Source organism: Vombatus ursinus, unplaced genomic scaffold (assembly GCF_900497805.2).
Source record: "Vombatus ursinus unplaced genomic scaffold, bare-nosed wombat genome assembly UNPS02000582.1, whole genome shotgun sequence".
NCBI classification, from domain to species: Eukaryota; Metazoa; Chordata; class Mammalia; order Diprotodontia; family Vombatidae; genus Vombatus; species Vombatus ursinus.
The window spans coordinates 2,232,210-2,251,752 of NW_020940360.1; the positions used below are offsets into that span (position 1 = coordinate 2,232,210).

General features: G+C 35.8%; 1 protein-coding gene across 2 annotated transcripts in view; it reads left to right on the top strand.

The window, feature by feature from the left end:
• Positions 1-19,543, top strand: part of BCKDHB (branched chain keto acid dehydrogenase E1 subunit beta) — a 240,947-nt gene that overhangs the window by 61,502 nt on the left and 159,902 nt on the right. For both annotated transcript variants that reach the window (XM_027855230.1, XM_027855240.1), the window contains exons 7-8: positions 17,484-17,581; positions 18,855-18,965. In XM_027855230.1, coding sequence (XP_027711031.1) covers positions 17,484-17,581; positions 18,855-18,965 — 209 coding nt within the window. The remainder of the gene's footprint in view (positions 1-17,483; positions 17,582-18,854; positions 18,966-19,543) is intronic.

Consider the following 19,543-nt stretch of genomic DNA (forward strand, 5'->3'; position numbering starts at 1 on the left):
CAAGCAGTTCCAGAGAGACCAGAGCTCCCCTCTCTCCCACTCTCACTAATCTGAAAGTAGAGGAGAGGCAAGGAGGTATGATATTGAGGCAGAGAGATAAAATAGGAACTCAGGAGACCTGCATCTGAATTCCCAGTCCCATGCTTGCTTAGCTGTATGACCAAGTCACATTAATTCTCTGAGGGCTAGTTTCTTCATTTGTAAAATGGGACATGATAACTCTATTTTATAGGGTTGTTTGGGGAAAAGCACTTTATAAGTCTTGAAGTGTTATAGAAATGTGGATTATTTTAATTGTATTGCTGCCTTGTGATATTTGTGAATGTCTATCATTTTTTAATGAAGATTACTTTCTTGATACCACATAAATCATCTATTATGCTTGTTCTGTGAATGCCTGAATTTTTAAATAACAAGACTCCAACATTTTTAATACCAGATTCTTAGTATTTTTCCCTGAAATCCTTTTTTGTCCTATTTTGATGATAGTGAATTGTTAAGTAATAATTAATTCATTGCATTCACTTTATCTTATCAGAAATGCTGAGGTCCATCTTAGTATGTTAGTAAGATCTAAAAAGATTAATCTGAGGAAAACCAAGTATGTTCTTTAATATTTTCTAATATTAGAAAGCATATTTGCTAAACAATATAGGATTCATTTCAACAAGCATTATTCATTTTTAATTATTTTTAATACTTCCTAGCATATTAGTAAGTATATTGAAACTTACCATGTTGAACTGGATTCTTCCATATTATGGAATAGTAAATTAGGCTTGTTGGCAAGCATTTTGTCTTTATGACCTCTAGTTTCCTATATAGAAAATTAATATTTGAGTGTAATTAAACAACAATATAGCTGTGTTTTCGCTGTTTTAGCCTTGGAAATAGATACATCTTTAGGACTATAAAAATTCATTAGTTGGCAAAATTTGCAATGGTCCCAGCCATGTTTACCAGTGTTACCTCATTCTGTCTGCACTATCTTTTATTACATTTTATTTGCTCAAGCTAAGAGAATATTAGAGTGTGCCAATATGGAAACTCCCAATTACTTTCCCTTTTCTCTTCCCCCCCTCCCCCAACACACTTTATCTTTTTTAACCTGTTTGGAAGGGAGGAAAAAATAGTTGAGAGCAGGGACATGGGATTGCAGATAAATGAATTGTACACACAAAAAAACCAACAATAAAAATTTTGTGTGTGGAGAATAGTAAATAGATTAGTTTGAGTAGAGTAACAAGAAATGGGCTTGGTGACTTCATCAGTGCATTTCTAGAACCCCAAGAAAATTTAGATGTATTGATGGTTTCCTTTTAAATAGAAAGCAGTCATAGGGGAGAACATGATACATAGGAAAAAACACTGGGCCTCTGCCCCTTACTGGTTATGTGATCTCGGGGGCAAATTTGTTTCTTCTCTCTAGGACCAAGATTTCACATCTGTAAAATAAGAAGGTTAGAAGATCTCCTCTAAGCTTCTTTCTAGTGCTGAATTTGTCCTTTGGACCTCCTAGAAATTATACTTTAATTCAATTTCACTAGTTATAGAAGGGGTGGCTAGGTGGTGCAGTGAATAGAGCGTTGGGCCTGGAGTCAGGAAGACTCATCTTCCTGAGTTCAAATCTGACAGCAAGAAAAACATTTTAGAAATCAATCAACAAGCATTTATTAAATACCTACTATGTGCCAGAGATTATATTAGGTCCTGGGGATGCAAAGACCCAAAATAAATAGTCCCTGTCCTCAAGGAGATTACTTGCTATTGGAAGACATAACATATATGTGTATTATAAGGTGGGGGGGTCAGGAAAGGTGTTATATAGGAGGGTATTTAAAAACTTTCTCTAAACTCCTATGTTGATGCTTCATGATTTTGTGGAGGTCATCCTGGATTCTGGTATTGTGAGAATTGTCCCTCATGTAGCATGGGGGTATCATTATATGCTTGAAAGGAGGCAGAATAGACATCTTTAGCCTCTTCTCCCTCTACCCTTTCCTAAGGGAGACTTTAATTCCTCCTAGAAGGGAAAGCAGGAGGTTGGGGCTAGAGGCTCCAACTGTCTTTAGAGGGGCAGGAGGCCCCTGCTGTCTTTAGAAAAGGGAGATACCAGGTTAGAATAGTATCTGTATGCTCCCTTGAATATTGTTAGTTTGGGGGTGAAGGTTTCAAGTTCAAGTTAACTTTTGATCACTGTTGATTATTAGGGAGAACAAGTTTTATAATCAAGGCTTGACCTCTTTCCCACCTAATACCAGTTCCACAATGAACACTTAACACTTAGTCAAGAAACCAATTTATCCAAAATGGTAGCCATGAGAAAGTATATTTATACATATATATGTATACATACACATGTATACATATATATGTATGTATATATGTATATATATATACATATATGTGTGTGTATATATATATATATATATATATTTATGAAAATTTCTGCTAGACAATACAGAGTAAAGGGCCTCTTCCATTGGTAATAAGGTAACTCAATTCAACCAGGGGAAATCCTAAATCTCATTCAAGGGCAACTTCCCCAAAGTCTCTGGTATAGCAAACTGGGGATCTTCATGATGGAGACTGCCAGCTCCCTTCATGTCAACTTCTTCCCAAAGTCTTATTTTCTCTTTAGCAACCTGAAGTGGGATTGATATCTTCCATGTTCTTCTATCTTGAATCTGGAAGCCAGAAGTGCCTGAAATCTGAAGAGACTCAGCAACTTGAAGGAAATTTGGAGAAGACTGAAGAGCTCAGAAAAAACTGAAGAGACTCATTTGAAGGTGTCTCTTGCTTTGCTGGATCTGCCCTGCCTCAGATACAGGCATGGGCATTGCTCTCTACCAAAAAGAAGGCCCCAAACCAATGAGTTTTGGGACTAGGGCTACACTGGAAAGCCCTGCTAGTAGCATGAAAGCTTAAATAGATCCTAGAGTTTTTCCAGATGGAAACACATTGGGTTCTGCTTTGATGGAGCTGCCTCTACCAATGAAATAACTTATCTTTGAAGTGTTGCTGGGATGAAGTAATTCTAGAAATGGGGCTCACTTCATTTTTATTTAAGTGTTTCTTAAGGCCAACAGTGAGGATTAAACTGAAAAAAAATAGATCTCTTTTTTCTGAATCTGTTTTATGGAAATTTTCATCAGTTTTTCCTTAAATTATTTGTTAGAATCCTTTTTTCCTCCCCAGAAGTTGTGATGTTAATAACCACATGGAGGCACCAGAGAGTAACAAAGGTTGCTCCTGCATCCTAAAAGAACCACACAGCACTCCTGCCTTCCTGCTTCCCTTTCCTACCCCTGAAATTATTTTCTCTTGTTGCTATGTTTCAGAATCTTCGCCCATCTGCTCATTCTGTATTTAGGCAGTGGCAGCAGCTGGTGTTTGGGCTCCAGTGGCCGCCACTGGATAATGTATTTTGCTCTGTGGCTGAGAGAGAGTTTATGTACACTTTAAGAAACTAAAAGCTTCAAGGTTGAAACATAACTATTTAAAACTTTGACTAAATCACATAGTCATGTCAATTTTTACACCTTAATCGTTTCCAAAAATCTAGTGACAATATCCAGTACTTTACATTGCTAAATTCTGATACCTGATTTATGTTCCCTCTTCATTCTCTTGTGTGATTGTTTTTCCTTTTAAAATCTTATGCTCATAACCATTGGGGATAATCTTTAATATGGAAGATTGCAAGCTTGGGAAAATACTGTCATTTAGTTCACTGTTCATTTATTTTAGTGAAGTGATGCCAAGTTAGCTTTGTTTAGAGTTCATGTTTATGTGAATGAACATCAACCAGTTCAATTTGCCTAACTTGGTCCTTGTTGAAAAGCATAGATGAAAGTGGATTAATTAGTTAAGGAAGCCAAGTGTGTGAAAAATGGAGAAACTGGCCATTGGTGGTTAAACACAGTAGTGGGTTGCTAATTTGCACTGATGTGAAGTTTATGAAAAAAAGTTTCACAATTTGCATATTATTGAGAAAAAAAGGGAAATCTTAAGGCATTTAGAAAACAATGCATGATTTGTTTTGACAGGTGTGCTTAATTTGTAATTATTTTAGGCACTATTAGGAAATGTACTAAAGTATATTGTTTATGGATTTTGCAAAAACATTATTCCATTGCCATTCCTGACTCGAGGCTAGAAAATGTGATGAATTCATTGTTTTGAAGCATTGTGGAGAGAAATAGTTTAATTATAGTGGAGTCTTTGAGTTGTGTGTCTATATATTGCATCTTGAAAAATCAGTCTCTTGAGTTCTATTATTGGGAAAATACTAAGTCTTCAGTAGTTTTTTTTTGCATATTTAAAAGAGAAAATTTATGCATAAATTTGAGCTGGAAGGAGTTTAGTTTTTTAATTAAGATGAATACTGTGCAATTTTCAGTAGCTACACCACAGTTTTGGGTATTTTATTAATATATATTTCTTTTGTAAAAGGGTAGGCTAAGAATATTTGACCCTCTGAAAAGGTGACAACTTAAAAACACTTTAAATATCATGATTATCTAGAAATTCATTTCTGTTCTGTCACCATGTTGCTTGCATGCAAGTGTAATAGATGAATTGGACTTTTAAAATGTGCATTTTATAGGCAGCTGACTTAAGTTAGGGATACTTCAAATGGCAAGTGGTATGAAGCTGACAATAATTGAGCCTGGGTCCTTGGACTCTATCTATACATGGTATAAAAATAAATTATAATTTAAAAAAACTAACATCTGAATAGCACATTGTTTTGCAAAGCACTGTGCAAATAATAGCTGAGATTTAGTGAAGTCAATAAATATTTATTAAGCCTTTTCTATGTGTCAGGCATTATGCTAAGCACTGGGGATACAAAAACAGATAAAAACAGTCCCTGTATCAAAGGACCTCACTGTCTAATGGGGGAGACAACATGCAAACAACTGTATACAAACATGATGTCTGTCTGTCTCTTAAAGTATTTTATTCGTTATTTCATTTGATCCTTGCAATGACTCTGTGAAGTATGTAAGATAAAAATTATTTTACAGATCAGGAAACTGAGGTGCAAAGTGGCAAAGTGGCTTCTAAATAAATATGCTCATGAAGCTAGTCAGTGACATAGATGGAACTTACGCCCAATTTTTTTTGGGGGGGCTCAAGTACAGCACTCTTTTTGCTGTACTGCAGTTACAGGTAGAGCATATAAAACAGTGCTAGTGAACGAGTTGTGGTATATGAAAGTAATAAAATACTATTGTGCTGTAAGAAGTGATAAGCAAGTGGATTTCAGAAAAAAAAAACCTGGAAACACTTATAGGAGTTGATGATGAGTGAAGTGAGCAGAACCAGGGGAATATTGTACATGGTAACAGTAACACTGTGCTGTGATCAACTGTAATTGTCTTAGTTCTTCTCAGCAATACAGTGATCCAAGACAACTGCAAAAGATTCATGATGAAAAATGTTATCCACAACCAGAGGAAGAACTATGGAGTCTGAAGGCAGATCTAAGCATATTATTTTCACTTTTTTGTGGCTTTTCCCTTTTGCTCTGTTTCTTCTTTTACAACATGATTAATGTGGAAATATTTTTCCATGACTGCACATGCATAACCTGTGTTAGATTGCTTACCGTCTTGGGGTAGGGGTGGGAAAGAAGGGAGAGAAAAAATTTGGAACTCAAAATCTTATAAAAATGAATGTTGAAAACTATCTTTACATGTAATCAGAAAAAAATAAAATACTATTTACAAAAAAAAAAATGAGATGGGGCCTTATGCCCCACAAGTTCCAGACATGAAAGAAAAAAATCATGATGATCAGTATTTTAAATAAGATAGGAAATTAATTAGAAAAATAGAATGGTTAGATATCTGGGTGCCCCAGGGTAAATAGGAAGTAAAAAAAAAGATCATAAATCTTTTGCTATATATAGGACATCTTTTATTGACAGAATTGGTGCTAAGATGTTTTTAAACGGTGTGTGAAACTTAGGTGTCATTTTAAAGAACATTACTAGCCTTTGAAATAAACATTTCTATCTTCAGAATGGCAAACAAACAAACAAACAAACAAGCACCCAGTGCCAGACATAGGTGCTATATTTTCACATGTAGTTGTTAACTGACTCCATTTTTACATTGATACTTATGAATGTATATATCACAATATAGAGCAATGAATTTCCGTTTCAGGAAAGCCTATCTATACATACACACATATACATACACAGATATACACATATATGTGTGTATACATATATATAGTACACACATATACATATACACACATACATACACATGTAGACACACACATGAATATATAGACACACATACATGTACCCATACATACACTTACTTATTTACATATATACTTAGATATCTATAATTACAGCCACATATAGACTATACATTCATATGCATCTATATAAGATTGTATTATAATTATGTGTCCTCTGTTTCTCTGAGGGTGGACAACTTTTTCCTTCATAAGTCCAAGTCTTTCCATACGTTTCCAAGTCCACCAACTCATCATTTCCTACGCCATGTAGGATAAAAATTATTTTACAGATCAGGAAACTGAGGTGCAAAGTGGCAAAGTGGCTTCTAAATAAATATACTCATGAAGCTAGTCAGTGGCATAGATGGAACTTACGCCCAATTTTTTTTTTTTGGCTCAAGTACAGCACTCTTTTTGCTGTACTGAAGTTACAGGTAGAGTATATAAAACAGTGTCAGTGAACAAGTTGTGGTATATGAAAGTAATAGAATACTATTGTGCTGTAAGAAATGATAAGCAAGTGGATTTCAGAAAAAAACAAACAAACCTGGAAACACTTATAGGAACTGATGATGAGTGAAGTGAGCAGAACCAGGAGAATATTGTACCCAGTAACAGTAACACTGTGCAGTGATCAACTGTGATTGAGGCATTCTTCTCCTCATTGGCTTTTTGGACTTCTTTTACAATTTGGCCTAGTCTGTTTTATAAGGTGTTATTTTCTTCAGTATTTTTTGTGTCTCCTTTACCAAGCTGTTGACATTTCTCTCATTATTTTCTTGCATCACTCACTTCTCTTCCCAATTTTTCCACTACTTCTCTTACTTGATTTTCAAAATCCTTTTTGAGCTCTTCCATGGCCTGAGGCCAATTCATATTTTTTGGGGGGAAGCTTTGGATGTAGGAGCTTTGACTTTGTTGTCTTCTTCTGAATGTGTGTTTTGATTTTTCTTGTCACCATAGTGACTTTCTATAGTCAGAGTTTTTTCCCTTGTTTGCTCCTTTTCCCAGACTATTACTTGACTTTTAACTCTTTGTTAAAGTAGGGCTATGCTTCCTAGGTAGAGGAATCCCAAACTTGAGGGATTTTCTGCAGCTGTTTCCAGAAATACTTCTAGGGACCTGCAAGTTTTCAGTTGTTCCAAGATGGTATGATTTAAGGAGAGGTGTTATCTACTCTCCTGGCCTGTGCTGTGGTCTGTGAGTGACCACAAGCACTCTTTTCTGCCCTGGAACTGTGAAGAGGGATCCCTATCCACTGTGGCTACAAGCTTTGATCTGTCAGTGCTTCTCTTTGCCCTGGACTCAGGATGTAGACCCAGATCCAAGTATGGGAGATGCAACAAATTCCTGCCTCCGTGCTAATAAAAAGACCCCTGTAATCTCCTTCTGACCAGTTGTTCAATTCCCTTACCATCTGTGAACTGAGAGCTCTGGAAGCAGCAGCTGCCACTGCCACTGCTGATTCAATCTCTCCCAGGGCCTGCTGCTGGTTTTCTGTGGTCAGGGCTGTGCTGGCATGGCTTGCAATGGATTGTACTCTACTCTTACTCAGGTGTGACAGACCTTTCCTGCTGACCCTCCAAGTTGTCTTGGGCACTCCCTCTTTTTTGTGGTTTCTGCTGTTCTAGAAATTGCTTAGAGTCATTTTTAAAGATTTGGAGAGGTTTGGGGAAGAGCTCAGACGAATCCCTGCCTTTACTCTGCCATCTTGGCTCTGCCACCTCTGCCATCTTGGCTTTGCCTGATATAAATTCTTAAAGGCAGAAATAAATGAGTGCATTTCCTTATGGGGATTGGTACAGAAGACAGCTTGTATAAATATAGTGTGTTCACTTCAGGTTATAGTTAGTAGTGCAGTTTGTGTCTGTGATAATGAATATTCTGAGATAAAGATGGAAAAACATTGATTTGGAGAGGAGAGAAACTGGAAGTAGGAAGATATACTTCCATTAGACTATTACGATATCTTGTTGAGAGGTGATAAAGGCCTGAACTAAAGTGATGACCACGTGAATGGAGAAAAGAGGACAGATGCAAGAGCTTTTTTTGTAGGAAGAATCAATGGGACTTTGTAACTGATTGGGTGTGGGGGTAGTGGTGAGAGAGTGGGAATAGTCAAGGATGGACTCTGAGGTTAGAAATCTGTGTTCATAATGGTTTCTGGTACCCTCTTCAGAAATATTTTTGAAAGCCTTTCTCATGGTCTCTTGCAGGATTGTTGTTTTTCAGTGAGATTATTAAATTTAACCACTATGTTGCAGAATTTGAACCTTGGAGTTTTTTTTCAGGAAGTTATCTGTGAATTCTTTTGATTGGCATTTTGATTTCTGTGTTCAGAAATTCTGGGCAATTTTCTTTTATTATTTATACCATTATAGTGTTTAAGTTTTTTGACTTGCCATGTTCTTCTAGGAGACCTGTAACCCTTAAACTGTCTATACATCCTGCCAATAATTCTGCTTTCACAAATCTTATTTCTTTTTTTAAGCCAAGCCATTCAGGGACATTTTGGTGCGGCTTCATGTTCTCTTGGGAATCCACAGAATTCTCTGCCTCATCAGACATTGGTTCATTTTTCTTTGTCTTGCAATAGTTATTCATAGATCTCTGGACTCTCTTATTTGATCTGGAAGACATATTTCCTTCCTTATTAATATCTTCCTTGTTGACTTATCTGCTTATGATCAATGTCTTTAATTGTATTTTCTTCCTCCTGAGACCTTTGGTAATTTTAGTCTTTTTCTCTTAAAGTCCTTTTTTGCTTACTTTCTTACTTCTTTGCCTTTTAAGTCTTGTCTCTGGGGCTGGACCTCAAAGCCATCTTAGCCTCCTCTCTCTTTCCTTCAGGCTTAGTGGAGTGTGAAACAGACCTTACACACATATACCCTGCCCCTAGTTCCCTCCCTCTATTCCTCAGTTCTCTGGCTGCCACACTGCTGTCTCATTCTTAAGCAAGCTTCTGCCTTTTGAATATTCTAGACTCTTGGAGTAGGGTGTGAAGGTGGTTGATAGAGTTGAGTTATATTGTGACCCAGTGAGCTTGTGTAGGACTGCTGCAAGAATATGGTAGGTGTTGAGGCAGGGTGCAGATTAAGTGTAGTCTTCTTTGCTTTTGTTGTAGTTTAGTTGTTTTAGTCATGTTGAATTCTTTGTGATGAGGAAATTGAGGCAAACAGGGTTAAGTGACTTGTCCAGGGTCACACAACTAGTAAGTGTATGAGGCTGGAATTGAACTCAGGTCTTCCTGACTCCAGGCCTGGTGCTGTATCCATTGTGCACCTAGCCACCTCTTACCTGCTGCTAGTTCATTGAATCTTATTTGCTTTCTTGGTGTCTTAGTCTAAGGAGATAGGTTAAATTGCTTTACATCTTGTGCATAATTCCTATTTTAGAGAAGTTTTAGAAATTTTGAGGATTGGATGGAATGTCTAGTCTTCTGTCTTTTTGAACATGTGAACTAGAACTGCCTTTCTACAGAAAAAAGCAATTTAGATAATGACTTGGGGATATGAACATAGTTTTAGACACTTTGAGTTTGATGTGTCATTGTATCATCCACCGGGAGATAGCTAGCATGCAGTTGGCAATGTGGAAATGGAGTTCAGAAATGTTAAGGACTGGATATGGGGATTTGGAGTTGTTTTATTAGAAATGGTAATTGAATCTGCGTGAACCTATAAGAATATATATAGAGAGGAAAAGGTATGCCTGGACAGAACCCTGGGAGATAACTACATAATAGAGGATGGGAGACAGATGATGATACAGTAAAGAAGACTGAGAAGAATGGGTCATTTAGGTAGAAGAACCAGGATGAAGTACCTGTAAGGAAGCCAAGGAAGTCATCTCTGTAGGAGAGAGTAAGTGCTCGTTAGTGTTCAGAAGATACAGAAAGATCAAGAAGTACTTATGGATTGAAGAAAGATAATTGGATATAGGAGAGTAATGAAATATTATTATTGATTGAATGGTGAATTTGAGGAATTCAGAGAAATCAGAAACTTTGTATGAACTGATACAGTGTGACATAAATACCACCAAAAGAACCTGGTGACATATGTAACTACAAGAATATAAATGAAAAGATTACTACATGGATGTCAAACTGGGCATATATTTCAATTAGAATTGTACAATTTTGCATTTGCAGGGTACTTAGAGCTTGTTAGTTCAATCCTTTCATTTCACTCAATGGTGCAAAAATTCAGTACCAGAAAGGTTAAATGATTTGTAATAGGGTAGCATAGCTAGAACTAGAACCCAAATTTCTTGGGAGCATTAAAGCACTTTATAAATGTAAATTGTTGCTGTTATTAATGAAATACCTTAATCACTACAACTGTATAAGGTAGATGGTGCATTATTAAAACCATTTTATGGATTAGATAACTGAGGATCAGAAAAGTGAAAAATTTGCTCACATTGCAAATGGCGGTGCTGAGATTTTTTGTACCCAGGTTTTTTGACTCTTAAGTACAGTGCATTTCCCCTTTACTTTATTCATAGTTAAAAGCAGAATGTCAACTAATTTAAATTTTAATGACCAAAACTGAGAGAATGAATTAAAATAAATTTAGAGGACCTTAGAAATGACTAGAAACTAAAACAATTCAGGCAGAGATACAGTGACTTGTGAGTATAATCTTGTGCAGAAGAGGTGGCAGTTTCTCAGAATAATCTTTGATCTCTCCAAAAACATAACAGGAGGAAAGTTTTCAGTTTATGAATGACTTAGTTTTACAAATTTGGTAGTGAGATGTTTTGGGATTACAAATGCATTTCTCCATGGAAATAATGTTATATGCAAGTTATATATGAGTTAGCTTGATGTAATGGAAAGAATACCGTACTTAGAATCAGGACACATCTTGGTGTGAATCCTGCTCCTGACAATGGTTGTGTAACCATGAGCAAATTGCTTAATCTCCTAGTCTTAGTTTAGGCATTTTTAAAATGATAATAGTACCTACCATACTGTTATGAAGATCAAATAAAATAATATTTCTAAAGTCCATTGTAAACCTTGAAACACTGTGAAAATGTCTTCATTTTATTATTACTTATATTAGGGCCTCTAGGTAATCTGAAAAATTTTTTCAAACCCATGCATAGCATAGCTGAACTATAGTACTCACAGAATTTGGTCACTGTTTATAATATTTCAGTGGAAAAATGCCTTTTGAATTACATCATGGGATTCCAAAAACTGGTACAACTGTTTTCTCTCTTCCCCTACTGCAGAAATAGGAAGATGATGGGGAATATCTTTTAAGCATAGCCCCTAAAGCTTTGACTCTAATTGAGCCCATGTCCCAAAGCACAGAAGCCACCTCTGGTTACTTTGAAAGGGTTTAAGAGAAATTGAGAGGTGGTGGGTGGGGGAAAGGGTCGTAGGATATAGTGGGATGGTATCATTTGTGGAGCTGTTACTTTCATACTCAAAATGAGTCTCTATCTGAAGTGGCTCTTCATATATAAGATTCATAAGTATAGTAGTCATAATGTAGTTGACTTTAGGGAGAGTATGACTTCTAACATTCTGTCTAAATCAGTTCCCTTCAGCGGAAGACGGGAATAAAATCCTTATTTAGCCAAGCTTTCAAAAAAGTAACTTTCTAGACTTATGATCTAATTATTTGAACTTTCAGAGTCTGATCAAGTTAGATAGCACCGATTTATTCCCATGTAGTCCATTCCCATACTTTTGCTTGATCTACTCTTCCTAGAACATTACTTTGTCTTGTCATTTTCATGCTTAAGAATATAATATAAAGCGGTAAAAGCCTGATATGAAAGGACCTCATTATTTGCTTCCTTCTTATTTACCAATGCAGTAATCATATTTTCCAAATAGAAAATAAGATTGTTTGGTCTGACAGCAGATTTTCCCTTTTGCAAAGTCTTGTTAGAAATGATTTCTTTTCTTGAAATCAGGACTGCCCCTTAAAATATGGGGTAAATGGCCCATGACTCTCCAGCCTTGTTCAAGTCAGATCAATTTCCTTATCATTTCCCATATACTCATTTCCACTTATTTGTCTTTGCTTATACTTACCTTTTCTGTGTGGAATGCCTTTTCACTTTTCCTCTCTGTCTATATTAATTGAAAGCCATTCTTCCTTTAAATGTCCTACATTCCCAGCTCAATTCTCACACCCTCCCTGAATTTATTATATGAGCTGGTTATTCCAGCTCATCTCTCTTTTTCTGACCCATAATAGCAGTTCTTTATATTGTACAATGTTGGCTTGTATTTTCTAGAAATTTTTTTTAGCTCATTCAGAACAGGTATCAAGTCTTCAACTTTTTTTAATTCTCAATAGTACCTTGTATGGTTTCTGTGCATATAGTAAACTCTTAATAAGTAAATATTGATTGACTTCATCTTCTAGCATCATATCATCCAATTTAAAAATATGGAATGAGGCTTTGCCTTCAAATATGTTTTTCAGAGGAATATTTTACTCTTTTGGACAGTGACATTTAGCTGCAAGTACCATAAGTTTTTTTTTAACATTTCATGTGTAATTATAGGAACTTGAATTGTTGAAGAAAATATGAAATCTAGCATTTTATATCTGGCATCTGCTGCTGAGAATACTAACAACTTATTTTATCAGAGGGATAAAAAAGAGAATTATTTACAGATTTCCCTGCTTCATTCTGTACATAGAATTTCATAGTTTTAAATCAAATTGGAAAAAGGAAAAAATTTCATTTTTACAATTCTCCTATTTAGTTCTATCACCTTAATAGACAATAAGAGACTTGATTGACCTTATTATCACATCAATTCACTAGATAGGCATTTGGATTTTTTTTTCTGTTGTTGCTCCTTTTTTATCGGGATGAGATGAGACCTATAAGCAAAGGAAATAGTTTTTAGACTCAGTCATTGACTGTTTCTTCCCTGGAAATACCCTTCTCAGTTATGCTCTGTTGTAATTATGGTACTGTTGTAATTGCCCCCTTTAAAAGATTGTAAGCCAAGGACATTCTGTAAGGTAATGTGTGCTTTTGAAAAAAAAAATCCTAGACTAGAAATAAGTTATCAACAAAGTGCTATTTCAGAGTCCAGGTGCTTCTTGTTTCATGTAAACTCAAGGAAGTAAATGAAGACAATATTTTTTTCCCATACCAACTCCAGATTCAAAGTAGTCCTCTGGGATAGGTCAGAGTAAAGTATTTTTGAGTAATCATATTTTAAGGTAATATTGGTAACAGTAAGGTAATTTTAATAGATTTGGGAATTTGAGACCTATTTTATGTCCTTAGGATCAAATAGAGGATTGCATTTGCCTGAAATGCTGAAGATTTCATAACTGAAGACTTGAAATGCAAATTGTGCATCTTCTAACTTGTTGGTGTATATAACTGTGTCCTCCTCAGGCTTCTCTAGCTATGGTTAACGAGGAAAGGCATATGTAATTTAAAAATCTTTTGACTTATGAAAATTTATGAAAAGAGATTATTGGTAACTTCAGAGAGAATAATTTCAGCAGAATGATGAATTCAGAAGCTAATCATTTAGTAGAGTGAGAGGAAAGGAAATGAAAGTAGAGATTAAAGATTGCTTTTTCAACGATTTTAGCTGAAGAAAGGTGAGATATAGACTTTTAGGTAGAGTGGATCTAATGAAGGTATTGTTAATGGGTGGGGTGACCTGGGTGTGTTTTTTAGTATCCAGGAAGGAGCCACTAAATAAGGAAATGTTGAAGGAGAGAGAGAGAGACAGACAGACAGACAGACAGACAGACGGAGACAGAGAGAGAGTGAGCTATCATGTCCCTCTTAAGTCTTCTTTTAAACATCTTTAATTTCTTTAGCTGATCCTCCTATAACTTAACGTTGAGGCCATTCACCATATTAGTTGCCCTCATCTAGACACTCTTCAACTTACTGATTTAGCACTAGAAGTAATCTAGTCTCATTCCCACTTTTATAGATGAGAAAACTGAGAGGTAAGGTGACTTCTCTAAAGTCACATGGGTAGTAAGTGGCATGAATGAGAGTTGAGCCTAGATCTTCTGGCTCCAGATTGAGTGTTTTTTCTAGGATCCTATGTTGGCTCCATAATGACCTTTCTAAGATGTCCCCAGAACTGAACCCAATGCTCTGAGTGTAGTCTGACCAGGGTAGAGTATGGTAGGGCTATCAGTTCCCTTACTTTGAACACTATACCTTTCCTAATGTTTGAAATCCTATTTTTTCTCCTGCCATGTCATACTGAACTCCCATTGAGCTTGTTGTTCAGTCATTCAGTTGTGTCTTACTCTTTGTGACCCTGTGGGACCCCACTGTCCATGGGGTTTTCTTGGCAAAGATACTGGAGTGGTTTGACATTTCCTTCTCTAGTGGATTAAGGCAAACAGGTTAAGGGACTTGCTTAGAGTCACACAGTTAGTAATTGTCTGAGGCTGGATTTGAACTCAGGTCTTCCTGACCCTAGGCTCAGAGCACTCTTCACTGAACCACTTTGCTGTTCCTCTGCATTGAACTTAGAGTCTTCTAAAACTCCCAAATCCTTTTCACACAAATTTCTATATAAGCCACACTTCCTACATCTCATATTTGGTAAGTTAACTTTTGAACTTAAACTTCATCCTTTTAGATTTGACACAGTGTTGGAGCCTGGTGAGATATTTTTGAATTCTTATTGGGTTATTCAATATGTTAGTTAGCTTTCTTATATCATCTTCAAATTTGATGAGCATGCTATTTATGCCTTTATTCTAGTCATTAAAAATGTCAAACAACATAGCCAAGTACATATTCTTGGGGAGTACTCCACTGGAGACCTATTTCCAACTTGACATCAAACTATTACTGACTACTTTCTGGGTACTGTGATTCAATGAGTTCTGTATCAACCTAGTTTTAGTCTTACTTAGCCTATATCCCTCTATCTTTTCCACAAAAATAGTATTAGATATTTTATCAAATGTTTTACTAAAATTGAAGCAAACTACATCTACAAAATTCCCCTATCTACCAGTCTAGTAACTCTATCAGAAAAAGAAATAGTCAGTATAGAATAATTTGTTCTTGATTGTCATATAATCACTACTTCTGTTGTTAGATATTCACTAACAATACTTATAATAATATATTCTAGAATTTTGCCAGGAATACTAGTCAACCTTTTTGGTCTTTACTGGTCTATTGTTTGTAGATGTAATTCTCATCTTTTTTTTTTTTTTAAATTGAGGTGTGATTTGTCCTTAGTTCTTGAAGAGGACCATGACATCAGGGAGATGATGACATGACTTGCAAATGACTTTGATTTGAGTGAGGGAGGGCTGTGTGTACAAAGTAATCAGCCACATTTTCTCCTCCAGAGCCATCTGAGTCCAGTGGCCAGATATCCATCAGGATGACTGGAAATGGCTCAGGATGCAATGGGAGATGTTGGCCCTTTTAAGCTAAGGTCTTTTCAGATTCTCGCTTTGAGTGAGGCAACGCCCGTTCTGTGTGTGTACATCAAGGCACATGAGGATTGGCTGAAGAGACTGGGCATGTTTACTGTAAAGAAAACTAGTTAAGGGAGTCATGGCAATTGTCTTCAAGTATTTGAAGGGCTGTCATGTAGAGGAGGTATTAAGCCTTGTTTTATTTGGGCCCAAAGGCAGCATCAGAAGCAATAAGCGAGTTAGGCCTTGCTATCAGGAAAAACTTCCTAATAATCAGAGCTATTCAAAAGAGGAGTGAATGGGTTACCTGAGTTCCCTCTCTTTGCAGTTAAGTCCCCTGCAGTTAAGCAGTGCAGGATGATCATTTAGGTATATTAAAGTGCAGATTCCTTTTGTTTATGAATTGGGCTAGATTAGGGGTGGGGAACCTGTGGCCTCCAGACCACATGTGGCCCTCTAGGTCCTCAAGTGAAGCCCTTTGACTGGATCCAAACTTCACAGGAAGTTTTGGCTTGAGCTTCCACTGGTTGGGTTCACTCCATAGTCAGAGGGCCAATGACTATCACCTCAGTTCCATTTAATTTTAATTGAGATAACATTTTACTTGATCCATTCTTGAAAGACCTCTCCTGTTTGCCATGATCTTGAAAAAAGTTGCAGATAATGTTTCAATAATAGCAATTGCTAGTTCTTTTAGTATCTGAAAATTTAGTTACTCGAGCTTGGTGAGCTGAACTCATTGGACCTGATGATCTCTTTCCATCTCCTCATTTCAGTATCAAGTCCAGATACCAACATGGAGTAGTTAAAAGAGGTAGATGGGAAAATAAATTTGGGGAAAGCATTCTGTGAGGCTCACTTAAACTATATGATTCCAAGATCTTTTTTTTTCTATTTCTTTTTGGTGAGGCAATTGGGGCTAAGTGATTTGCCCAGGATCACACAGCTAGTGTCAAGTGTCTGATCTGAGACTGGATTTGAACTCAGGTTCTCCTGACATCAGGGCCAGTTCTCTATCCCCTGCGCCACCTAGCTACCCCTCCAAGAGCTTTAACAGATGAAACTGAATAGAGGCCAACAAATAGATGCAAAGTGTAACAGTTTTGACAGTTTCTGTGGTGATCCTTTCTCATTGATTACATTGCTGTCATCACATTTGCATTCTGATACCTCATTATCTGAGACCATATATGGAATTGAAAATGGCTTTTGCAAGATGAAGTTAGAAGAATGAGCAGCTGGATCTAACCATGGAAACATGGAAAAATCTATGCTACAGAAAATTAAATTTTAAGGTACTTATAGATCAGTTTCCATATTTCTTGAAGAAGGGACGATACCAAAAGAATGAAGAAAATTACTGATGGAATTATTACCTGAAAAAGGTTACTGAGAGAACATCAATAGCTATTTATATCCCTGTGTTTTCATCTTCATAAAAATCTATGTGTGAATGGTTTGTGTACATATTAAGAGCAGGACTTTGCAGAAAATATATCAAAATAATGACATACACATTTTTCTTGTTATCCTTGGCTCATCATTTTGATACTTGCAAAAACCTTAACTGGAAATTTAATTTATTTTAGTGAATCAGACATCTTTTGTAATTGTTGTATTTGTTGATATTGATGGGGCTATCATTAAACCTTTTCTGTTTGATAAATTACATGATAAACTACTATTTCAATGGAAACAAATGTATTGACTTTTTATGATGAAGTTTTAAAAAAATATTCTTCCTTGAGCAAATATCAAAGGGAAAAATTGTCTTTTTTTTTACTCCCCTTCCCAATATTTGTTTAGTGGAACAAGTGCCTGTGGAGCCATATTATATCCCATTGTCCCAAGCTGAGGTGCTACAGGAAGGGAGTGATGTTACTCTAGTTGCTTGGGGGACTCAGGTAAGTAAGCTTCTTCTTGAAACAAACTCATTTTTAATGGCAATATTTGAATGGTGATGCCCTGTGATTCATAGAATAGCATAATCTTTGAGTATTTAAAAATATCCTGGGTCACTAAAGGTCATTGAAATGACACATATTGATGGAATCTAGACTGCAACATATTGCTAAGAAACAATTTATGTACAAAAAGTCACATAAAATATGTCGTCAAAGGAAAATCTGCCTGGAAAAAGATGTGGTGTAGGTATATTGTAAAAAAGAGAAATAACAAAAGGACAGTCCACATGCCTAATGGGTCTCCATATAATTTTAGGAAACCAAGTAGTGGATTCGTACCACAGTAGTTAGCATCCCTGTGGAGAATTTACAGGAGGATATGGATAGATGATGCCTGGAATGAGAAGGCTTACTATATATACCATTGAAAAGCATCACAGCTCCATTTAAGAATATTAATACAAGATAGTCTTTGTCATCATTATGTCCAAAATTAGAGTAATTTATTAACTCTTCCTTTTGTAGCATATAGCATATACAACTTCAGTTGTCCATGATATTGTTTTCTATTAAGAGGGACTTAGGGATAGAAAATTCCCAGCCTATTGCTGACATTTGAAAAAAAAAACCTCTTTAGACAGAAAGTAACTATCTTTTAAAGAAGTGGTTTCCCCACACCATTACTTGGTATGGAGATATTTGAAAAGCAAAAAGATTTTTAATAACTATCTAATAAGTGGTATTTAATTTAGTGAGTCTGGTAGTTTGGATGACATTCTTTTGTCTCTCATCACAAAATTAAAATTGGCCTGTTCATCCAGTGGAATTACCTTCTGTGGAAATATAATTCTCTGTATGTTTTTCCACAAGTGGAAATTAATTTTTGATGTAGTTCTAATTAATTTTCATTTAGATTGTGAAGCATTCATATTAGTAGTGTAGTATTATCTTAAAACAACATGAAATATTGTTTTACATTCACTTCATGACTTATTTTGTTTGAAATTTTGCTCCTCAAATTCTTTTTATGAAAACTTAAGAAGTTAATTATTTAGAGTAGTCTAAATGTTACCTGTGTTTCCACTATTAGCACATAAACAACTACTAGTGATTCCTTTATGTGCTTTGAATTTTAGTTTTTATTGTTTCAGACTAGTTGTGAAAATTTTTTTAAAAAATGAATAATTCTCATGACAGACCTAAAGTAACATTAAATAATTTGAGGGAGAATATCACAGATTTTCAGATATTCAAATGCCTTTTCTCATTTTAGGTTCATGTGATCAGAGAAGTAGCAAGCATGGCTCGAGAAAAATTGGGAGTTTCTTGTGAAGTAATTGACTTGAAGACTATTCTGCCTTGGGATATAGATACAGTTTGTAAGGTAAAAACAGCTAATTTATTAGTGTGGCTAATGTTAGAAAGATATGATTGATTGCCATTGACATCAAACCTTGGCAAATGTTGTGAGTCAATTGAGAATAAGCATTTTGAAATTAACTTCTGATAATCTTTCTATAGTCCTATTGATTTTCCACAGATGGCCCACTTAGAATAGAGTATTGGAATATGGAAATTCAAATGCTGATGCTTACAGGTCCCCTCCTGTGTTTTTAGTCTACACAGACTTAGCACAAAAATGTGAAAGGTTCATGGAAAAGAAGGAGGTTTTGTGCTGTACTTGATGTGTGATTCTATTACTCTTGATCCCAGGGTGAATGTTACATCTTTGTGATTCGTTCTGCTCCCATTATTTTTTTTTTCTTTTTATGAATGCAGCCATTTAGAAAGTATCTACTTGGGCTGGCACTGTTTTTAATTGCTTTTAGGTTTAAGATGCTTTGCCCTTTTAAGAGTGTGATTTAGTCTTCATTAACCTTATTAGACCTAATAAGTCTCACAGTTGTGACTGCCCATATGAATTTACAGTACACTTGTTTCCCTCAGTTGATAGAAATAAGG